Genomic DNA, 24,575 nt, shown 5'->3' on the forward strand with positions numbered 1-24,575 from the left:
GCGGAGCCGGGGCTGGGGCGGCCGCGCGGGGGGCTGCGGCGCCTGGCACTTCCAAGCTGGGAAGGCTGGGGAGGGAGAGCCTGGGCGGCGCTGGGCGAAGTTTCTACATCAGAGAAGGAGACAGGCAGAGGGCTGTGAAAGTAATTAGGCCTGTTTGGGACGGTGCGACCAAGTTAATTTGGGTAGAGGACTGGGGCGTGCAGCAGGGTCCCCTGTGAGGGTTGCACATGAGCGCCGGATACAAAACGCGCAGCGCGATGCTCTCTGCGTTTCCGCTTCCTGAACCTTTGGAGCCAGGCGGAACGTGATGCCCATTTTACAGATGAGACAGAAAGGCCTTGGGGAGTTAGGGACCCAAAGCCAAAGAATCCTGGGCAGGTCGGGTTGTGAGGAGAGCCAGGATTTTCTTTAAGACAAAGGCTCCTGAACCTCGACTTTGTATTTCTGTGTTTCTGCACGTGGGATGCCCGAGTAAGGCTTCGAGGAGCCTCGTCCCAGACTCGGCAAGGGGGATTTTTATGTTTTAGTTTCTGCAGTGTTGAGGATTGAATGCTAGGACCTCACTGATGCTGGGAAAGTGCTCTACCCCTGAGGTACGGCCCAGGCCTCCAAGCAGCTCCGTTCAGAGCGGGGTTTTTGTTTCGGTTTTGTTTCTGTTTTTGAGGTGCTGGGGATGAAAGCTCTGTCTCTACTTCTAACCTGGGGAGGACTTGGAATTTATTGTTTTGGTGGAGAGGGGCTGGGCAGTGTTTTACTACACACCAAAGTCAGCGACTTCCAAGGAAGGTGGCTCCCCGCTCCTCAGCCCGGGAGAGCGCGCCGGACCCCAAGGAGGCCTGTGTCTGGGGTTCCTCCTGGGATGTCTGGCACCGGGTGGTCGCTGGTCCTGGGTTCGCAGCAGCCGGCTGGGTTGGTGGTGACCGAGAGGATAAGGGGTCCCATTATTCTGAGTTCCTGGCTGCCGCCTAACGTACAGTTTTGATCATCGTCTAGTGCCCCAGTCCTCCAGTAAAGGAACAAACGAGTTTGCTGCAGGACCCAGGAGCCCCTGTTTCTACCCCTCGCGCTCTAGTGCCCTCACCCTTCTCCGCGGAGACCCGACTCTGTGGTTACACCCAAGCACAATCTGTGGGCGCTTTCAGCCCAATCGGTGGGGGCCGCAGGCGCAGTTGTCATCAGAGTCCTTTCTTCTCGGCCTCTTACACTGCCCCGGATTCCGTCTCCCTCCCTTAGGGCTCCTCACTTCTGGCCACAGGTGTTCTGATGGCAGTCTGGGTGACCTTTTGCTAGAAAGAGGAGGGTGTGTGTCGGGGGGAGGTGCTCACCATTTGCCGGCTTTGGAGGGAGCCTCTACTTCTTGCTCTGGGAAAAGGGAGCTTGATGTTTATTAGTTCAGGCTTTCTGTTTTTCTTTGGTACAGGGATTGAACTCCGGGCCTTTGTACTGAAAGAGCAACTTTTTAGTTTAATTTAGTTTTTTTTAAATTTTGAGGCAGGGCCTCCATAAGTCACTAAATTATCCAGGCTGGGCTCTAATTTGCGATCCTTCTGCCTCAGCCTCTTAGACTGCTGGGATTCCATAGCTCTGTCCAGAATCACTTTTCACACGGGATGACAAAATAAATACATTTGGCTAGGCCCCTTCATTCTCCCTTCCCTGTTACACTGTCTTTCAAAGGATTATTAATTATGTTTCTTGTTTTTACAGGACAAGAAAGGGCTTTCTGGGAAGCAGAATAATTTCGAGCGCAAAGCACTGTTCCAGAGGCAAGTCAGGGCACCTAGTTTGCTGGCCAAAAGCATTTTAGAAGGTAAAGCAACACCAAATTGTCTTTTAGCCTTTTAAACTGAATTGAGTGACTCATTCTTCAGTCACATGACTGATGAACCTGTGAGGGGAAGGTACTTTCATGAGACTCCCAGAAAATGGATCTCACCTACCGAAATTTCTTCAACCATCAGTTTAAGAATATGAATGCTTGTCATGTGCTTAATAGTTAATGAGGCGTGCATGTGAAATTTGCAAGAAAGTGTACAAAAATACACTGCCAAGTGATCCCGGAGCAGATATGGAAAGAAAGATATCGATGAATATGCACACACCTCCTCACTGGTAGCAGCAGCTAAGTGCATACCCTGAGCCCAGAGAGGAGAGGGTTTTATCCAAGAAGCATGGGCAGTAAGATCTCTAGTCCATGGCTTCAACCTCAGATTCACTGTTTCCTAGAATTTTCCTCCCCAGATACCTGGATGATTGTTGTTATTCCACACTTCATTTTTGAGCATTTTGGACAGCTAAGGTAGAAGCCAGAAAAGGATTTGAATTGAACAAGCAAAGTACGGTTGAATTTGAGCATTGTGACGCCTCTAACTTCCCGTAGGTTTTTACTTTCTCTAAAGCATGGGGTGGCTTGAAGTTTCTTAAAATCGTGCTGATTTTCTAAAGCATCTCTATTTGGGCAATTTGTTTCTTGATTTGATAAGCAATATATCGACTATGCCATTTTTCATTAACATTTGAAGTTTTTCTTAAATGCAACTAAAACAGACGTTGTATTCTTTTAAAAATCACTGCCACATCATAAAGTTAAGATTGTAGATTCTTTCTTCTTAAATCAGATATTTGGGTTCTGTTTTTTCTTGCATTGCTTCTGAATTTTTTTTTTTTTTTTTTTTTTCCTCCGGTACCGGGAACTGAACTCACGACCTTGCGCTTGCCAGGCAGGCGCTTTTGCCGCTGAGCTAAATCCCCAGCCCCTGCTTCTGAATTTAGATATAGACAGTTTTGAAGTCTGTTCATATCTCACCCTGTGTTGTGCATTTGTGACCTTAGAGTGGGTTCTCAGGAGTTAGAAATGAATTTGGTAAACACATTTATAATGATAGGGGCCACACTGATAAACTGAAATTTTGCCAAAGCAACTTGAGAAGTTCTTGGACTAAACGGAATAGTAAATTCAAGTAAACAGCTTCCTGGCAAACACACACCATAGAAATAGAAACATTCATTTTCAAATTTTATTTTATTTGCAAATGAGCATGATGGGCTCGTCACTGTGTAAAGACAAATATCACAGTGGATACTTCAAACAAATTTGGTAGTGGTGAGTGTTCGGGGATGATGAAATGCTCCAAGTATTTTATGCCATTAGGAATTCTATTTATGTTACACTAATCTTTGTTTTTGACTTTGTCTCTATTCATGAAATGTGGGATGACTTAATCTGTGTTCTAATTATTACTTGTTCAGCCATTTTGGCATCTGGCCAACATGATTGTCGCTTGGGAAAAATGCTGCAAACCTGTTATTTTCAATATGGCAAGAAATTATCCACTCTCCCCTCACATGTTGTTTTGTTTTGCTTTATTTGTGCTCGTAGTCAGGGGGAAGGCCTAGCTAAACTGTTCACTGCAGGGCATTGGACTAGTTAACAGCTCTTTTCAATTTTCTGTGCTTCTCTGTTTCCTTAAGACTTTATTTTTCTTTTTCTCTTAACTAATCTCCTGTAACTTCTTTCTCTTTTTTCCTAGTTCTCCTTGGATTATTCTACAACTGTAACAATGTGTACATAATGAGCCATCTTTAGAAAATAAAAGTGACATCAGCTCTAGGTATAGATATCTTTTTTTAATAATGAAAAGATGACATGGATAATAAAATGTTGATTGAAGCAAGATGGGCAGTTTTGTCTCTTAATATGTAGGGACTTGGGAAAAATAATAAAATCTCAGTTGGTAAAGTACATTTGTTACAACAGGAGAGCAAATAAACCTGTATCGATAAAAACTGCAACAAAATGTTACAGTGTGGATATCCTTCCTTCAAAAGGAATTATTTCACACTGAATATATACTTTTGCTTCCTGCATAAAAGTATTAGTGATATAGAACTGTAATCATTCATCCGGCCAATTTATGCTGTTTCTTTTGCTTTCTATGTTTCCAGATTTTTCTTCCCTAGATTTAATTTTTTCCTGTGCAATGTTTGCTTATTTTAGGCTATCGCCCTATAACAGCGGAGACTTACCTAGGAGGAGCCTTACCTCTACCTCCCCCGGTTAGTGACAGGATGAGAAAAAGAAGGGCGTTTGCTGACAAAGAGTTGGAGAACATTATGCTGGAGAGAGAATATAAGGAGAGGGAGATGCTGGAAACTTCTCAAGCTGCCGCCTTGTTCCTGCCCAACCGCATAGTGCCTGGACCTGAATACAGCTCCTACAAAAGTGCCTACAGCCCCACCCCGGGGGAGCTGTCAAGTAAGGACTTCTGCAATTTTTTGCCTACCTGCCTTGATCTCACCATGCAGTATTCAGGATCTGGGAACATGGAACTGATTTCCTCCAATGTTAGTGTGGCCACGACGTACCGACAATATCCTTTGTCCTCAAGATTTTTAGTGTGGCCCAAGTGTGGCCCTATTAGTGACACCCTTCTCTACCAACAATGCCTTCTAAACGCCACCACCTCAGTTCAGGCCCTGAAGCCCGTGGGCAGCTGGGACTTGAAGGGAACAAGGGTCCCGGATGGGTTCAGTTCAGAACACACCATGATGCCACCGAAGCTGGAGAGCTCCCTGGTGCTACCTCACCCTCCGGAGGTCCAGACCTTGAGAAGTGACTTTCAGGGTCACCAAGCTGTCCCTGAGAGGTCCGCCTTCTCCCCACCCCAACGGAATTTCTCTCCCGTTGTTGACACGGACTCCCTGGCTCAAGGGCCCGTCTTAACCAAGATCAGCAAAGAAAACACTAGGCACCCTCTGCCACTTAAAAATAATCCATTCCACTCATTACTCCAGCAAACGCTTAATGACAAATCAGGTCCTGAGCTGAAAACTCCATTTGTCAAAGAGGCTTTTGAAGAGACCCCGAAGAAACACAGAGAGTGTTTGGTCAAGGAGAACCAGAAATACACATTTACAATAGATAGATGTGCAAAAGACCTTTTTGTGGCCAAACAAGTTGGAACAAAACTCTCGGTGAATGAACCTCTGTCATTTTCGGTCGAGTCTATTCTTAAGAGGCCTTCATCTGCCATCACTCACGTCTCCCAGTGAAAGAAAGGCTGCTAAAATGCAAAGGTGGATTTTCCACTGCCTCAGATGGTTTTTGCCATACACTTATTTTTTTTAAAGTTAAAATGTTTGTATAAAGAAAATTTTAATGTAAATAATGATGATTTTTAAAAATTCTATATATTCATATGCATGTACCTTTTCTTATCACATAAATATATTTAAACTTAAGATGGAAATTGCGTACTGTGCAAATTGTAGAGTTCTATGCCTTACATAGCATTTCAAAAAGAAATAAAACTGATACTGTCGTCTAAAAGATCCAGTGTTTGCTAAGCAAATAGCTGTCCCTGGCTGGATTAAAAAGCTGGTGTCTGTGAAATGTGCCCTGTATTTCTCTATATTTCTGTGTATTTTCAAGTGCTGTTAATGGCCATTGGGGGCTACAGGAGAAGTCTTATAATGGTCTAGTTTTACTTTCTTTTCCCTGTCTGTACCTGCTAGACAAGCACTCTGTCACTGAGCTCTACCCCCAGATCTAGTTTTGCATTTGGAAGGACATATAAGTTTAGCTGTTCAAGACTGAGGTAAAAATAGCTTAAGGAGAGTATTAAGGCTGTTTGCCTATCATGGAATCAATTGCATGTGGTTGGGCAAAGTTGAAATAATTTGAAGGGAAATCAAGTATAACATCTCATTTATAGGATGATGTGGGTTTTCGGAATGGTTTTCTTCCAACTCTGTGGGCCCAGTTTCCTTCCATGTTCAGGCTGGGTATGGGGGTCTCAAGCCTCCTTTTCAGGAAAAGAACACCCCTTTGAAGATTTTTAGCTCCTTTGAGCAGTCTATGATTTTGGGTTGCTGAGGGTCACAAAGCAACTTCCCTGAAAGGATGCAGTCTGTTCAGCTCATGGTGATGACAAACATCCTCTGGCTTCGTGTAGGGCCCTATTTGGGAAGGGCTGGTATCAGCAGGCATTTAGGTGCAGGCCCAGCCAGCAAGCTTTATGCCTTCTACATTCACAGCAGTGTCAAAGGCTTTCTTGTGAGATAAAATATTTACTGTTCAAATCTCTTTGGCTGACAGTTGCTGATGCCTGCAGATGTTTGTCTCAACATAGGGGTGGCTTCAGGAGTCTTATACCTTTTCTTCCCTGTTAAATTCCTTGTTTTTCTCAATGGAATGCTAACTATTGTTCCTTACACTTGATGAAGTGAGAGCAAGATATTTATGAGTATTAAATTCATCTCTTAAGATCTCATCTGTGAATCCCAGATCAGAGCAGGTCCTAAGATGTCAGAGTCTCAACCAGAAAACTGGAACCAATATCTCACTTGGAATGCTACCCTGCGGTGAGGGGTGGGTGGCCAGGACACTGGGGGACCTGTGGAATGTGCCAAGGGTTGCAGCAGTTCAAAGATGTTCTGTCTTGTTCTTAAAACACTTAAAATTATTTAGAAATGATTTTGCTATTGATGAGTTCATGTAAACCTCTAGGGGTTTTCTAAATTGTTGCTTAAAATTACTATCAATTGCAAAAACAACAAGCCAAAACTTGGGTTGATTTTCAGTTTGTTTCAGTAAAATAATACTTGGTTTTGTTGAGTCAAATTTGCTCCTTTTTACTATTGCAAAAGCCAGGATGAATGGAAATTTGCCAGAAGAAGAAAATGAAAGCAGGCAGAGATTCCAGTAAGTGTTGAAGAGTATCATTACGTGACAAACAGTGTCTCAGCCAGTATGCCCTAGTGTTGGAGACGTTTTTCTTGCAGTCACCTCTGCGTTAGCTATACGGTCACTAATCTTCCTATCTGAAATTTATTTTTGTGTGTTGTGTTAAATGTAAACCTAGTGTTGAATCACACTGCTTCAGAAGTACTGAGGGGAGGAGCTGGGGATTTAGCTCAGCGGCAAAAGCGCCTGCCTGGCAAGCGCAAGGTCGTGAGTTCGGTTCCTGGTACTGGAGAAAAACCAACAAAAAAAAAAAAGAAGTACTGAGGGGAAACATGTTAGGATAAAGTTACTTAATATCCCCATGAGAAGGCCTTCTTAATTCAAATGTGTCTTTTCTCTTTATTTCATTTTTTGTGTTTTTGAATACTTATATTTGTTAATTTCTTTCGTCTTTTGTATTCAAAGAACGTTTTGGGACTTCTGTTCTGTCCTGTCTCCATATCACTTTAATCCCATTAAGTGAATCCTGTTGGCTGTGGGTATTAGTGGTTTTTCTCACATTACTAGTGACCAGAATTTTATTTTTCTTGAATGTTTATGAGGGTCAGTATTTTCCCTGGCAAATTCATTAATACACCATGCATTTGTTCTGCTATAATGATGAGTTCTTGGAATGTAAGTCTACCAAGTCTACCATCAGTTACTTAATCAAAGCTTTGTACTTAGCTCTTGGCTTTTAAAAAATCATTTTACTTCTTTGAAAGCTATTATAGTCTTTAGAGAACAGTCATTGACAGATTAAGTCAAACTTGTGGTTCAGTTTAAGAATTTTCTATGTTAAAGGCAACAAATGGATTTGGCCTTAAATATTTTTGAGAATATAAAAATAGTAATGTTTTTATTAAACTTACAGCACAATAATGCCTTGCTTTCTTTCCATTTCAATCAGTCAAGTGCTATTTTTTGCTCTAGTTTTAGTTATCAAAATGTTATAGCACTGCTTCTCAAGTTTTATGACCTATGGACTCTTCATAAAATGCAGATTCTGGTTCTACAGGTGTGGGTGGGCCTAGGTTCTGCAATTCTGCCACACTCTCAGAAGCTGATGCTGCTGATCTTCAGGCCACACTTTGAGAACAAAAGTTTGTTAATTTGTAAAGTAACTTGTAAAATTACTTTATTATTTTAAATGCACATCTAATATAATCTGCTATTAATTTTAGTTTCTAATACAATAATGATATTACTAGCATGAATAATATATATGTGATGTTAAAAAAATTTCAATTTCTTCTAATAGTTTGGTGGTTAACATAAGATAAAACTTTGGCAAAGACATACAGCACACACAAAATTTGCTACCCTTCGTTTTTTCCAAAATGTAGAAGTTGTTTCAATTTGATTAAAAATATAATATGTACATTTAATATTGATTTATTTATATCTATTTTTTGCAGTCCTAGGGATTGATCCCAGGGCCTTAGCACTGAGCTATATCCTCAGCCATTTTTTTTTTGTTGTTGTTGTTTTTTTCCGGTACCAGGAATTGAACTCATGACCTTGCGCTTGCCAGGCAGGTGCTGTGCTGCTGAGCTAAATCCCCAGCCCCCTCATCCATTTTTATTTCTTGTTTTGAGACAGGTTGTTGCTAAGTCACTAAGTTGCTCAGATAGGGCTTGAACTTGCAGTCCTCTGGCCTTAAATTTCCAAAGTATGTGGGGATTACAGGAGTGCAACACCATACCCAGCTTATACTTAATTTTTCAATGTGGAGAAATATATGTAACAGAATTTATCATCATGACCATGTTTAAGTATAAAGTTCAATGTTTTTAAAATACATTCACATTGTTGTGCAGTCATCACCACCATCCATCTTCAGAGCTCTTTTTATCTTGTAAAGTGAAATTCCATACCTGTTAGCAATAACTTTCCACCGAGCCCCTGGCAGCCTTCATTCTACTTTCTGTCTCTATGTATTTGACTAGCCTAATGTTACAGACAGCTAAGTTAGGTAGAAATATTACAGGCAGTCAGACAGGGCTAGGCCCTCGAGGGAGTCGGTGAGGAGGATGACAACACATTACAGCTTGGCTGGAGGCGCTCCATTGAAGGCCAGGCCTCAAGACAGAGATGGAATGACCAGGCCTAAGTGCTTCCCGAAGAAGTAAGCAATATACTAAACTGGTATCACCTGGTCCAATAAAGTCTAAATAGACATCAGTCACCCAGGTGGGTAACCAAGACCTCCTGATTGATGTCATCCAGAAAAGGTCCTGGTTCTTTACATGTACACTTGCTATGTGATTCGCTTCCCACTGGATCAACATTACCCAAGTGACTATACTTGTAATCTTATTGGTTGATCATAGTTTGACCTATGTTGTGCCCAGCTCATGACTTTGTACCCACCTTGTGATTTTGCTCTATAAAACTTCCTTTGAGAAATGGGCTCATTGGCAACCCACTCAGGCCCCTCCTCTCTTTTAGGCGCTATCTCCCTCAATAAAATTTCCTACTCTAACCTCCATTGTTCCTTAGAATTCATGCTTTGATTTTGGGGAACACGAGCTCCATATATCTGACATCTAGCAGTTATAGTATTTCCTTATATCATTTAAAGATCACCAAGTACTTTAGATAAGTAGATTTATGTGTTTATCTCTTTGTGACTGGGTTATTTCACTTGGCGTGATATCCTCATGGTTTACTTATGTTGTAGTGTGTGTCAGAATTTCCTTTCGTAAAAGCCTGAATAATATATGAGGGTGATGCCTGCAATGATCTAGCAAATTTCTATTAGGCCCCACCTCTTAAAGTTTCCACTATCTCAGCGCCACCACACTGGGGACCGCATTCCTGGCACATGAACGTGTGAGGAAGAAACTCAAACCATAGCCAAACCCTAACAGGGTGCAGATATCTCCGTGAAACCTGGCTGTCAACTTGTTTGAGTATATGTGTCATCTTTTTTCACCCAGTCCTCACCACCTCGTTTCCCTGCTTCTTGTTTCTAAGAAGTGAAGTTTTCAAGTCTACTTCTCTCCCCAGAGACACTGTCCATCTCTCTCCCGCAGTGTGTGGGTCATTTCCTCTTAATACTGCTGGCACCCAGGGAGTCTCCAATACCAGTTGTATAACTTTTAGTGGGAGTTTGCGTGTTACCAGATCCTCTGCACTTAAAAGCTTAATTCCAATTACATAATGAAAGACTGCAACTTATATCAAGAAATGTTTCAGAATCCTTTTGACAGTCTCAGAAGTGCTGAACAGTAAAGAAATGGCTGAAGGTCAAGATGAGGAAATGAGAATTCACAATTCTCTGTTGAATAAAGACATCATTTAGTATAAAGGATGGGTTTTTAATTGGGGTTGGGATTATTACAGGCCCACCTGATTTCATTAAGTTTTGATTAATTTTCTTTGTTTGTATTGTAGTTCTACAAGCGTAGGCTTATTTCTCTAACTAGGGTCCAATTTGTAGGGATGGTAGATTTTGAGATGGTTGCATCCACTATTATGTAAACGTGGGCCTCACTTATATTTAGGTCTAAGTACACTTGAATGTGCTGAATAGAAACACATGGAAATAGGTTGGCATTTGGTGTAGTAGTAAAATAATAATTAATACGTTTGGAGTTTCCAATATACAAGGCATATTTGCATTTATTATCTCTTATATTCCTCAGAAATTCTATAAAATTTGGCAAATAGCCCTGCCAAGGGTCTTTCTCTCTCTCTCAATCTGTCAACAAATTTGGAGATTTTCCTAATATACAACATGGCTTAATACAGCCTAATCTATCTCTGTACTTTTGTGTGAAAATATTAAGTGCATGAAAGGTTATATAAAAGACAAAGTATATGATGTGTATAATTTCACTTGTACAACTACATATATCTCAATGTAGAAATGTGAGTACTCATCCACCTCCATTAAGTTACACACACACACACACACACACACACACACACACACACACACACTTACTTGTCTCTTGGAATTGTAAGATCATTGAAATAAAGAGCAAGAAAGGGAATGTATTATGGAAACAGTGTTGACTGACAGCTCCAGCTATCATGCCATTGGATCTATTATGGTATTCACACCAAGGCCACACTTTATTGGGCTACTTCCAGCATATACCTGAGTAGAGTAGGGTTACTAGCAAGGAACCATTTCTGTCCTATCATGAGATTGCTCTAACAGATGGCTTTGGCTGGAGAATTCCCCATCCAAGTGTATTGTTAGACGTGTTTGCTGAATCTAAAGGCATCTCCATTCTGTCTGTGTTCTGAATCAACCAAAACATAAGACAAAAGAGTTGGCAGTTGGAGATTGAAATATTTCTACCTTATCACTGATTGCCATTACACTGAAGATGCAACTTACACAGAGGAGCAAGATTTTCCAACACTGAACTCCCAAATTACAGACCACCCACCTAGAAATACTCAGCCCACCACATCTCTACCCGTTGGAGTAGCGATTGAGAGTCTCTGTTCTCTGCACACAGGTTGACACCTGAAAGGAAGGAGAAAGAAATGAGAAGAGCTACCTGCACCCTTTACTTTTTATCCTAAACTCACCCATCAGGTAAGTAACTCCTTCCACCCTTGGCTGTACAATATATGCTATTGTTTGTTCTTTTTTTTGAATGGAAGTAAACACACAGAAAATATCCACTTGAATTTGATGACTAAGTCAAAATTTAAGTCAGTACTGAAGGTAAAAGCTGGGGGCTGGGAAATAGCATGATTGCTTCATTTATGCTAATGGGACTAAAGACTATGTATTTTTTTTTAGAATAAAAGAGAACACTGGAGAAATTACTTTTTGATCACAGCTGGAACTAGGACATTGAAGACAGCATGCTGGTAAGTGCTGCCATATCCTTTTACCAATGAACACATCATTTGATGTTATTACTTAGCATGGCCCAAGGGGTGTGTTCTGATTTTATCAGTCATCACCAAATTGTTTTCATAGAATGTTATCATAAATGTTCCCTGAGATGTTGTGAAGCCAAATTAATATTTCCTTATCAGTTCTCCTTTTAATAGCTACTACTGGGGTATCAGGAGGATGTCACACAGGAGTTATGTACCAATTTAGCAAGGCATTTAACAAAGTCTTTCATGATAGGGAATTTTAAGATTGATAACAGTGAAGTCAAGGGAATTGGTAGCTGTCTGAACACATAGCTTCGAGAAACATTGAGTGATACATCAATATCAAAAGTCTCAAGTCTCATGGCTCAAGGGTCCCCTTGTTTTATACTATATCCTAGCTGGCAAATTAAAATAAATAGCAGTGTACTTATCAAGTCTATGGATGATATTAAGTTGGAAGATCTGGCCACTATTGATGGTGGAACTGGGCTAGACTAAAACTGTTGATCAAAGGGAAAATCTTACATTGGGTTTTAAAAACAACTACCACTCAGTTCTGAAATTATTTGTTGAAAGAGAATTGATGTTAGTTTTATGTGAAAACAGTCTGGTAATCATAGAGGATCACAAGCCTAAAAGGAGCCAAGAATGAGTCATAGTTATAAGAAATTAATAGTGGTTACTTTGGCAGCACATACACTAACATTGGCGTGATACAGAGAAGATTAGCATGGCTAATGTACAAGGATGAAACAAAAATTTGTAAAGCATTCCATATTTAAAGAAAAGAGAAAAGAAATTGATAATACAAGCTTGTATTCCATTAATAGAGTTTCCAGATCAAATAACATGTTAGCTGCAACAAAGTCCCCTCAGATGCAAGTTGGGCATTTGTGACCAGTTCTGAGTGTTGCATTTTTATGGGGTTATTGATGAATTTGGCCATGAGGATGGCAAAAGGACTGTCTTGTCCAACTATATATAGTTAAGGGCACCGGAGGTGTGGCCTGGAGGAGAGATATTTTAAGGTAGCATGATCTGTGTATACATGTATTTGAAATACTATCCTTTGGAAGAGGGAATTATGGCCCCTTGGGAGTCTCTAAGAAGAGGATGACTGGAGGTCAGATAAGCACAGGAAAACACAGTTCATCTTTCAGTCTGTGGAAGAATGCATTGGAAGCTTTTATTTGGAACCCAGAAGGAAACTTTGCACTAAACTTGAATTTGAACCAGCAACCAGAGACTGCACCAGTGATTGTCATACGCCACGTCCTAGCAAATGCTGGTGTCAAGACATGTTTGCTGAACGAGCAGAGTCTTCCACTATATAGCTTTTCATTTCATGTTAAGTAATCAGTAGGAAGGTAAAGATGAAGTTATTTTTTTCTCCAAAATATTTTAGAAAACTCACACCACCAATTTGGTTTTTTTACTTTTAACTTTCACTTAAATTTTTAAATATATTTATGGTATACACCATGTTGTTTTGAAATTTTTATATGTAGTGAAGTTGTTACTACCATCCAGCAAACTAACATATCTGTCCTGTCACATATATTTGAAATCTGAAAAGGATAAAAAAGTCAAGTACACAGAAAAAGAGAGTACAGTCCAGGGGAGGGGGAGATATAGGTAAAGGGTATAAGGGTGCAGTTATTCGGATCAAGAATATAGCTTAGTGGCAGAGGAATTGCATAGAATGTGTGAGGTCCTGTATTCAATCCCTTGTACCAAAAGCCAAATCAAACCAAACCAAAAAAACCCAAACCAAAATCAAAACATCCAAAGAACAAGAATGGCAAAACAAAGCAAAACAAAAATCCCCAAACAGTTTACTAAAGTTACAGTTACACAGGATATATAGGATGATTATCTGGAGGTCATAGGTACAACATGAGAACGGTAGTTAAAAATATTTTATCAAATACCGTATTTGAAATTTGGTATGAAATTTATTCTTTTAATTTAAAAGACGGCAAAAAGAAGCTACCCACTTAACATATTAAATCAGACATTATTCTGAATCAAAGTAATGCTTCTTTATTAATTAATCATCTTAGACTCCACAATAAAAGAGGGAAACAATCCCATGGCATTTGTGCTTCTGCCAATAAGAAGAATATTCTTTAGCTTGCTTGGTGTATGTATGGAGTATCTTGGAAACAAGGCAATAAATCCTGTGGTTTTCTATCTATTTTTTCTGTCTTTCCCTTCTTCCAGTATAACTTGGTTCAGATATTGCTGAGTTAATCAATAGTCATAGAAGGCAGACTTACGTGTTCTTCTGGCCACAGACTCAAACTCTGAAGGATTCCCCACATCCTCTGGTCACGCCTCAGATGTTGAATATCATGGGAACATTAATGGGAAAAGGTGGACTAAATATGCCATTAGCTGGTTGCTAATGATTATTCATACTCTAATGGTCATTAATAGGTGATCGGTGAAGGGTCATTAATAAGAGAACAGCTAAGAATTACTGAGTAGCCATGCAGTATTACCATAGGCTGTACCATAAAATTCAATAATCTTGGTTTCTCTTTCTGTGACAACCCCATATATATATATATATATATACACACACACACACACATAAATATATGTACATATAGAAAAGTATATCAAAGTTAAAGCAAAGATTATTTAAAAATCTACCAAACTACTTCACTGATGGTTATCCTTATCCCTAGATGGTGAGATCAAAGGCATAACTCTTCATCTTTATATGTTTTTGTGTTTTTCAAATTTTGTGCAAATATCTTTTTCTTTTTTGATGCAAATTATTTCAACTGTCTTAAAACAAAGGATGAGAAGTTTCCATCATGTTTGGTAGAGAGGGTTATTACACAATGATACTAGATTTTTCAAGAGAGAGAGAACTGCCTCTTCTGCCCTTCTCTGAGAGGGGTTTGTAGGATGTACTTTTATCTGAATAGGATAATTCAGAACAGACAAAGGAAATGGACCACAGTACTGCTTAAGTATATGACTCTGTTCTTACACAAACACTTTTCCTTAATTTTTTCTTTTGAATCCTCAGGACCTGAATGAGACTGAAGATTCAGCTGTATATTTTCCTAGCACCCTCAATCTCCAACGGCGACTCTCCAGACTCAGAGGGTTCTATTTGAGACTCAGTTCCAAGGAGAGCCTCTCTGCGGGTGATCTCCCTCCTCCCCACACCTGTCCCAAAGAGACCACAACCTCCTTCAAAGGTTTTACCTGCCTGTGGAGACGATAGCTTTGTAGGAAGGATGCATTGTGGGTTATGTAGCCAACCACGTCTCTCTTGTCAAGGCAACACAGGGAACAGAAAATACAAGAAGATTCATCGACAGGGAAGTTCAAACTCAGGATTGCCCAAACCATGTTTGCAAATCAAACACCAACCTGGTCCAGGGTCATGATGTGGACTCTCATAATGAAGACTGAATAGCTTGTGAGAATGTCTTTGGAGACAAGCAGCAGATAGACAAGAGTCCAGGAAAAAGATGGTAACTAACTGACTACCCAATGGATTGGCCAGAAAAACCCCTCGAGCCATTTCTAGGAAGTCAGGAAGATGATTAAGAAGACAAAAAAGAGGACAGTGAAAGCCAGCACAAGGAAATTCAGGAAAAACAGGACGTTCAGGAACTTGATGAACAAATTCAAAAATATGACAGACTTGGTGACTTAGTCCTCCCTGAATCCCGAGGACATGAAAATGAGAACAGTGGAGATCAGAAGGACAAGGAAGAAATTCAGATAAATGAAGAAGAAAATCAGCACCCTGATGAACAAATTCAGAAACAGAACGAAGACACTGACCTTGTTGGGTTCCCTCAAGCCACTCAGGAAGATTTCCAGCGGGGCAGCAGCTCCCCTCCACACCCTGCTCAGGTCGGTCATAAAGAACTTGATAGATGTCAAGATCTACTCAGGTACAAGCCACTGGAAAATAAAGACACTGTCCAAGTCCTAGAGATGTCTCTGATGCTTAAGGAACATGAACTTGCTGAGGTGAGCACATAGATGCCTCCCAGGAGAGGAGGGGACAGGCCTGGTCGAGGTCTAGGTTGAACAACATGGGGCATTACCACCTTCTGGGAAGCAGGGGTGGACCCTGGGTGTCTGCCCTTCACCAGCAGGGGGAGAAGGATGACAGCAAGGAAAGGAATCAGGAGATGTAGGGAAAATGCCAAGGAGCATGGAGGAAGATGGAGGAACAAAGAAAAGAGCTAGTCATCATGCCAGAAAAAAAGGTTTTTGTTTTTTTAGGGTGTCTGTATTTCAGTGTTAATGAGTTTTGAAACTGGGCATTTACAGTTGGACTACTTCTAGTAAAAAGATTTGAGTTCCATAAATGAGTAAATACTATAATAGCTGGGGCATTACATTCATGGAACTTATAATCCTTTGCTTAGCAGATGGAAAGTGAAAAGACCTACGGCCAAAAGGCAAGCATGAAGGAGTCCTCCTCAGTCTCCTCAATGGAGGTAGAGGAGGGAAATGAGGAGGACACATTTGACACACAAACCACAACTGCCTCAACTTGAGGGAGGCCTTCCACTGGCTAAGGAAGAGGGCTTTCTCTTATCTTGAGAGGAAAGTGGTGGTCTGCAGGCCACCAGCAAATCCTACGAAGAAAAGAAGTCTTAGATGCAACAGAATCCAACCACAAGAAAAAAGAAGGCAGAAAACATAGAGTTGAATCCCTTGATTTTTAAGCAGTTTGATAGCCCCAATTGTACAATTCCTATAGGTTTACTTTTTCTCAATAAAATAAATATTCCTATTCTCATTGTCTACCTCTTTCAGTGTATCTTCTTGATTCAGGATGAATATAGACATGTGTAGAGTAATGAAATTCATTCTCAGAAAATTTTAGCTAGCACAATGTTTCCTAATCAGGAGGTATACTTCTTCTCTCCATTTATCCCTTCTTTCTGGATTTCATTAAATTTTATTGATTTTATCCATTTTATGTATCTCATTTTGTTTTGTCATTAATTCACAACCCCATATGTAGAAGGCAGTAGAACAATCATCAAAGTCCCACCAAGATGGCGCACTTTGGGGTGAACTTCCAGGACCCAAGAAAGTGATAGTGCAGATCTAGTTCCTCAGGAAGCTGACCCCAGCTGGCAGTGTTTGAACATGTTCTTGGGGAGACCATGCTTGTTCTAGCATGGTGGGACTCCCTGAATGCTGTGTGGGGGCTCTTGGGTGGGCGCTTAGCTAGGGCTCCAGGCAAGGAGGCAACAACGGATGGCAGGTACAGGAAAGTCCAAGTTCCAGTTCCCACAGGCTACTTGGTGCTCTCCCAAAGTATATCCATTATTTTTCTCTCCATACATGTCATGAATACAGGGAAGGTCTTCTGCTCTCCACCTTCCTCTATCTGCTGCTTGGATACAGTCCACAGTTTCCTCCTGCCCTGTCAGCTTTGGATTGTTCAGATGTGACCCAGGTCTCTTGACTCCCTCTCTTTCCATGCTTTACTGTGACCAGAGTTTTTTTTTAGATGAACCTGTGGATTCAAGAGTTCCCTATAAGGAAGCAGTGGTTTGGCCCAAATTGCTGTGAAATTCAAGGTTGGTAACAATGGCCATAAAATCAACAAAGGACTAGTCTTCTTCAACTCATATACTAAAGCAACTAGTGACCCAGGGTGATCCATAGGCCAGAAGGCACCTAAACACTTACTATTACTGATGATTTTGCATGAAAAATACACAAAATCCCAGTGGAAAATAACCATAAAATCTGCTCTACTGTCTTTTGAGGTCATATGTCCACCCTACAGGGTGCAGGCGGGTAACAAACAGAGCAATGTGCCTGCTCAAGGGATTCAGTTCAGTTTAATGAATAGTTGAGAGCCTTCTATGTGCCAGGTGCATGCTCAGAACTAAGCTTGTGTGTCTGGTTTCTTTGAAGTGAAAAAAAAAAACCTCAGAGGCTAACTTATTTTTTAAATAAGAGTTTATTTTAACAATAGAGAAAGGACTAAGGAAGATGAGAATCTCAATACTCAGAAGGCTTTCAACGTCTAGAACTTGGTCAGGGTACTAAACGAAAGCTCAGCTCAGCTCAGCTCAGCTCAGCAACCTTGCTTCCTTGTTATACCCTTAGTGGCTAAATGCTTGATCCAGAGAGAGTATCAGAAACTGCTAGTTGCCTCTTCAATATCTGCTCTCATTTGTGCTAGCAACAGAGCCCTGATTTTGTTTGGCCTGGCCACGTGCCCAGCTAGAAGTCTGTGTTTTCCAGTCTTGCTAGCATCTAGGTGTTGTCTGTGGTTGCAGTAGACAACCATGGATGGGACCTCAGGAAATCTTTCTAAAAGAATCTCTAACAGCAGAGAAGAGCCTGAGCACTTTTGATCATCCTTCTTTCATCTTTTTTTCTCCCTGGATTTTGGATCTCTTTTAGCATCTTAAGACTTTGAGACTGGAAGCCATGTTCAAGGGATTTTGGAGCAAAGATCAAAGAAGACTAGATGCCCATGCCCTTTGAGAATCTGCCATAGCAGTCCTGGGTTGTTTTTCTCTACTTGTTCATGTTTTATAGGAGATAAACTACTATGTGCGTAAGCCACTTTTGCTGGGTCTCTTCTACAAGCAGGTGAATGTTAAAGGAGGACTGTGCTGACTTTATCTGCCTTTCCTGTGGTCCCTACTGGCTCTTCTCTATTTTTCTCCTCTTTGTAGCTTCCCTTCAACATTTTCTCTATGTTTGTTTTTTGGTTTCTATCTCTACTACTCATATTGTTAAGTCCTTCATTCAAATCTAAGAGTGAGAGCAAATAAATTCAGTTAATTCCCATTGTCTCCTTTGGGCCAAACTTTATAGGACAGAGACTTTTTTTTTTTAAAAAAAGAGTAAGTAAAATAATGTATTTTAAGTGTCTGATCGGCTAGGCATCTGATCAGCACATGCCTGTAATCCCAGCACTTGGGAGGCTGAGACAGGAGAATTTCTGTGGGTTTGAGGTCATCCTGGGGTACAAAATGAATGCAAGGCCAGCCAGGGCTAAGAGTGAGTTCAAGACTAGCCTGAACTGCTAGTGAGACCTTGTCTCAAAAAGACAAAAAAAATTTAAAAACTCCCCAAACAAACAATAACAACCTCCCTCCAATACCCTGCAAAAACCAGCAATAAAGTATCTGATCCATAATTAAGTTTTTGTTCTCATCTTTGACCGATGACATTCTGGAGTACACATTTAGAGTCAAGAAAAAAATATTCCCAATTAGGAATCCAACTTTGGTGTCTAGTTGAAAGTATTCTGATGAAACACAAGGAAGAATTTCTCAAAGCAATTGTTCCATTTATTGGAAATAATGAGAGGAAAATATAATCTGTTTTACCTGGATCCAAAATTCTATCTGTTGTCTCAAGAGAAATCTTAGTACATAACAGATCACATAGCACACTAACACCTCATAAAATGTACAGTGATACTGAAATGAAATGACATCATCACATAACACAATCATTGGCTACCTATGGTCAAATCAGGACATCAGAGTGATGTCAGGAAATCAGTAAATATATATTGATAATCTGCTAAGTAGATCAGTGGTCCCCAGTTGTCTTGGTTACTTTCCTCTCGTTGCTGGGACAAAATATCTGACGCCCAAAATTAAGGAAGGAAAGGTTTATTTCGCTTACAGTTTGTGGAGGGTTCAGTCCATACTTGGCAGATTACAAGGCAGACTGGCACATGGCGGAGAGCTACAGCTCATGTCCACAGAACACAGCTAAGCAACAAACACACACACAAGGGAGGAATGGCCAGAAGCACTCTCTTTTTCTCCCTTACATATGCAAACTATCCAACCCAGGGTGAGTGCAGCTGTCACACCCATAATCAATCAAACTCTAAAAGCCTGCCCCATGACTGCATGAGGCTTTGGTGGGGGGGACACCCAGACACAAACCATAACACCAGTCTTTTTTGGCACTAAGGCTTGGTTTTATAGAAGACATTTTTTTCCATGGACTGGGGGTGGGGAATGACTTCGGGATGATACAAGTGCATAATATTTATTGTGCACTTTATTTCTATTATTTTTGCATTGTAATGTGTGATGAAATAACTACAATTCACCATTATGAATAATCAGTGGGAGCCCATTGCTTATTTTTCTGGAATTAGATGGCCCTATCTGGTGTGATGGGAGATGGTGACACCTGAAGGGTGTTGTTTATATTCAGTCCACTCTGTAATTTCATTTTGGTTGCTGTCACAGCAGAAAACTCTGCTTCATAAAGATAGGATGTTGGAAGTATAAGCAGGCTTTTCAAATTTGCTTTTTAAGTTTTATTTTATTTCATTTTTATTAGTGTTTGTTTGCAATATACAATATTTGCATTCCTTGTGTGGAGTTGGTACATAAAGTAAACTCAGGATGTTCCACCTTGACTTTAATCCAGAATGTATGGAGAATTGCCGACATCTCAAATATACTTTCAAGGCCATTGCCATTTGAGATCTCACGTGGTTGATTGTCTAGTGCTGACAAAGTCAGTTCACTTGGTGCATTCACAAATGGGTCATGGATTTATTCCTTCTCAGTTTGAGAGTCTTATGTGGTTGGGAAATAATGCTCCAACTGTTTTGAAAGCTGAGACAGATGACCACGCACCAACGGGGAGAAATAAGGCCCTGGCTCAATCTCTTTCAAAATCCCTGACAGTGTTCGAAACACATCAAAAATCAAAATGCTAGTTTATCATCCCCATGATTCCTTTTGGCTTTGAATGTAGCTACTTATCTGCCAACTTGAACACGGTTATCATTATCTCCTGAAGTGAAAGACAGTTCACTGAGCACATTGCATATGTCCCATGAATATGCAAGTTTTTTGACCATTCTGTGTGACTGAAATGTGCTGCTGTGGTGTCTTTCTGTAGAAGAAATCTCTGGAGTGGTTCTTGTACCTCAAAAATTCTGGCCCTTGATTTGCCTTTAGGAAGGCATCTCACTTCTGTGTATAAGAGAAGATTTGTGTCCTATGCATCCACCTCCTCACAGAGCTGTGTCAACAGATGTTAGTTAAGAGCGTGTACTCTAATGCAGTTGATGATTTTAATCAACCCTGCAAAATGTTGACTTTTTAAAGCTAGCCAGAATTTCTTTATGGATGATTCAGAGAGAGACTCACATTCAGAAATGACCTCTTTGACCCAAGCGGTGAAATCAGGAGTTAGTCTAGTCATGGCAGCCACTCCATCTGTGCATATTCCAACACAGAATGACCGAGCAGATTTCCTATCATGTAATCATTAAGGGAATCAAACATCCTACAGCTGTTGTGTCGGTTGGCAACAAAAGTGTGCATAACATATCTGCATGCATGTCCTCCTGAAAAATATATTACACAAAAGCAAGCATTGTTGCCTTGCTGTCAGCATCAGTAGACTTGTCAACCTGGATGGCATGCCACAGTGACTCATTAATTCTAACAACTGTGTGTCAATATACTCTGCTGTTTCATCTAGTTGTGATGCTAGTGGAAAGAGGAACACATGCCACCTTTGAACTACAGCATTTGCTAAAAGTTCATGACAAGTGTCCTTAGCAGCAGGTAGGATCAGCTCTTCACCAATAGTGAAGGGCTTCTCAGCTTTTGTGAAGTAGCTTAGTAAGAGGGCTACTAATAACGATGCTTCCTGTGTGAACAGATTTGATGAAGTGATGGCCTTCAGTAATTGCTCTGTTCATGTTCATCTTTTTTTTCTGTTGAAAAACTCCAGAGGCTTACCTTGTATTGCAGGGTGCTTGGTCTCCGTGTGGTGAAGCAGTTTTGAAGGGCTCATGGCTTCATTGGACAGCTGTGTGCCACATAATATACAAAGGGGGCTTGGAGAATGTGAATCATCAGGTGCAATAAACCTGAAATTTAAGTTGGACTCCTGGCATTTTCTTTTTGTTGACAGTCTTAGAGCCTTTTGTTGTCTCATCCCTGGGTCTTTCTCCCTTTTCAAAAAAGCTTTCCGGTGACATTTGCTTTTTTACTCCTTTTGGATAGAGCTGACTTGTGGGTTTACTATCACAGAGACTGAGACACATGAGCAGTGTGACCTAGAGGTGCAGACAGAAGTGGTAAGTAGACTAACGGATGGGCCGTGCACAGACTAAAGGAAGTGCTGGATTCTCATGGAAAGCCTGCCACTAGATGCAGCTATACAACTGAAGTGCGCCAGCTCACTTAGCTATGTAAAACCTGCTACCAGATGCAGCTTAATTGTTACTTGCCACTCACCAATAGGATTTTGATATGAGTCTGAAGGCAGCTGATCTATTACGGTGTCTGGGGAGTCAAACCCTTCCTCTAATGCTAGTCTATATTTGCAGCCGCTCCCTAGTGCTTAGCTGCACCTCAGATCATTATGCATGAGATTCTTATCAGAAGCACATAACCTAGATCCTCCATATACATAGTTCAGTGTAAAAATCTAGCGCCATTCATATGTTGATGGACATACAGGCCTTTCCAAGATCTAGCTACTGTGAGTTGTGGTGCTATAAACATGTGTGTGCATATATCACTGTAATATGATGTGTTTAACTCTTTTGGAAACATACCTAGAAAGGGAAAGCTAGATCAAATGGAATTTCTATTTGTTAGTTTTTGGAGTAATTTCCATAGTGGCTGCACTAGTTTATATTCTCATCAGCCTTGACTATAATATACCATTTTATTTTATAAAGGGATAGTATTAGCACATTATTTGTATAATGTAGATGTGCTTTAAAAATATATGTACGATTTTGACCCAAACAAAAGACAAAATTTTAAATAGTAAAATGATATTTATTTCTAGGAATTAATGTTATTATAATATATAAGATGTAAATTATAAAAAGATAATTTCCTAAATACTTCTGGACAATTAAAGATAAGCTATAACATGAAACTTGGTTAATAGCCAAAATAAATGATACAGAGAAGTGGTATAGAAATCAAGAGGGCCAAAAACAAACAAACAAAAAAAAAGATAACAGACCAGTCTCCATTCCAAAGAGCTCTAGGATAAGAATTGGTATGCTGTAATTAATTAATATACTCTTTTGTTTGCATCAAACATTTTTGAATGTATAATATGTTTCCATGGTTTGAACTCCAAGACATACAAAAATGTATTCAATGAAAATCCATCTTCCTACCCACTTTCCTAGGCTACCTGGATCACCTCTGTAGGTACAAGCAGTGCACTCATCCTTAAAAATTTTTAGTGTACATATAAATTGTATCCAGATATTCCTCTTATTCCTCTTAATGAAAATAGTAACCAATGATTCTCCCTCTCTCAATCTTGTGTTTTTATTTAAAGATATCTTTGAGAACATGCATATCAGTATATTAAATATATTTTTCTTTTACTTGAAAATGTTCCACCTTATTTAAATGGTCTGGTATTGATGTAAATATAGATTATTGGCATGATTTTACTGGATAATCAATGCATTCCTCAATAACTGGATTGAGTGCTAATTGCTAATGTCCTTGTGTTCCATCTGAGAATCAATATCACATGTTTATGGTCATTAGCTATTTTAGGATTAAAGATGTGGACAGAAGTTCACCAGGGCCTTTTATTAGCTGCACTGTAAGAAATAGTCTTTTTGAAGTAACCAGGCATGTTATTAAGATACTACTAAGGTTTCCTAGCTGTGGGTAAAACAATCACAACAGAAAATAGTTCAGTGGTTACCACGGGGCAAAGTAGGGGTTTGCTAAATGACTAAAAGTGGGTACAAAGGAAATTTTGGGGGTGATAGAATTTTGTATATCATCATTATTATAATGGCTATAAAACTACATGCATTTGCTAAGGAACGATGTCTCATCAGAATGGGATAAACAGCATCCTTGCACTTATCAACCTTGATCAGGAAGATAGAAGCACATGGGGCAGGGCTATGGGAGACCAGAAAACGGAGTCATGCTGAGTAGGCCTCCATTTGGCTTCACCAAAGTGTGCTGGTTCTAGTTCTTTCCAGATGCCCCAGTAGCTTTTCACATTTCCTGAAAAGAACACACCCCTCCCTCTTCCCAGTGTGTGCACCTGATCTCTATGCTTCTGGGTTGATCTCTCGGAACAGAAATCTGGTAAAGCTCTGGCTGATGATACACTTGCATCCTACATCTAAATCTCTGGCCTGGAGGAAAATATCCTCTAGGCCAAAAAGAAAGAGTGGAAAAAGTGTAGAGAAGTTTCTTGTGCCGTGTCTCCCAAAGGAACACTTGTTTCTTGGTGACAGGTTCGCCATGAGCACTCTGACACTTTTTTCGTTCACCAGAGGCTTGTCAAATCACTGACTCATTCATCTACCTTACTAGCATTCAAAAGAGTCTCAACCCATCTCTCCATCTTTGAGGTGCTCTATAGAGACACTCTTTGGGTTTTATAACACATGCAGTTGGTTCTTTTGGATGAAAGTGTTTGCTGAGGCAGCAGATTCCCCTGATTGATTCTTTATTGGTGCATTAAAATATAATAGGCCTGAAGTATTAATCCTTGACCAGAAGGAACATAAAAGGCGTTTGATCTCTGGTTCATGATAGAGTTCCTCAGGTCTTGGATAGATTATTTCTGACTAGGTGCCCTTCACCCAGAATTCCAGTGAGTACTCCAGGGTCAAAGATAAACTGTATCCAGAGATGAAAGGACAATTGTTTCCCTACAAAGCCTCATAAATCAGTTTAGGTATCATTCCTGTTTTATTTTATTATTTTATTTCTGGCACTCCAACATTGAGACTGTTTGATGCATTTAACTGAAAATATTTGTGTAGAGCCCTTCACTTTTATTTTGTGATGAAAAGTGTTACCTCAAAAGATGAGCTGATAAACCAAGAGGAAAAGCGATGTGAGCATCCACCCAGCATCAGCCTGAGGATCCAACATCTGATTGTACTTAGTGTGGAGGAAACTTTAAAAAAAAAAAATCAACCCAACTTTCATTTCTTGCTTCTTTCATCCTTAAGCTCAGCAATAAA

General features: G+C 40.2%; 1 protein-coding gene and 1 long non-coding RNA gene across 2 annotated transcripts in view; both read left to right on the forward strand.

Moving 5' to 3' along the window:
* Positions 1 to 5,392, forward strand: part of Dmrt2 (doublesex and mab-3 related transcription factor 2) — a gene marked incomplete in the record, with an annotated part of 7,159 nt that extends 1,767 nt beyond the window's left edge. Inside the window, 2 exon segments of the mRNA XM_013516376.1 lie at positions 1,708 to 1,810; positions 3,998 to 5,392. Coding sequence (XP_013371830.1) covers positions 1,708 to 1,810; positions 3,998 to 5,052 — 1,158 coding nt within the window.
* A 5,810-nt stretch (positions 5,393 to 11,202) lies between these two features.
* LOC106148964 lies at positions 11,203 to 16,301 on the forward strand. The gene is made up of 3 exons (XR_001234778.1): positions 11,203 to 11,282; positions 11,493 to 11,563; positions 14,622 to 16,301. It is a non-coding gene; the product is annotated as an uncharacterized LOC106148964 (long non-coding RNA).
* The last annotated feature ends 8,274 nt before the right edge of the window (positions 16,302 to 24,575 follow it).

The sequence above is a fragment of the Chinchilla lanigera genome, unplaced genomic scaffold (genome assembly GCF_000276665.1).
Source record: "Chinchilla lanigera isolate Chin_1 unplaced genomic scaffold, ChiLan1.0 scaffold00033, whole genome shotgun sequence".
Taxonomy (NCBI): Eukaryota; Metazoa; Chordata; class Mammalia; order Rodentia; family Chinchillidae; genus Chinchilla; species Chinchilla lanigera.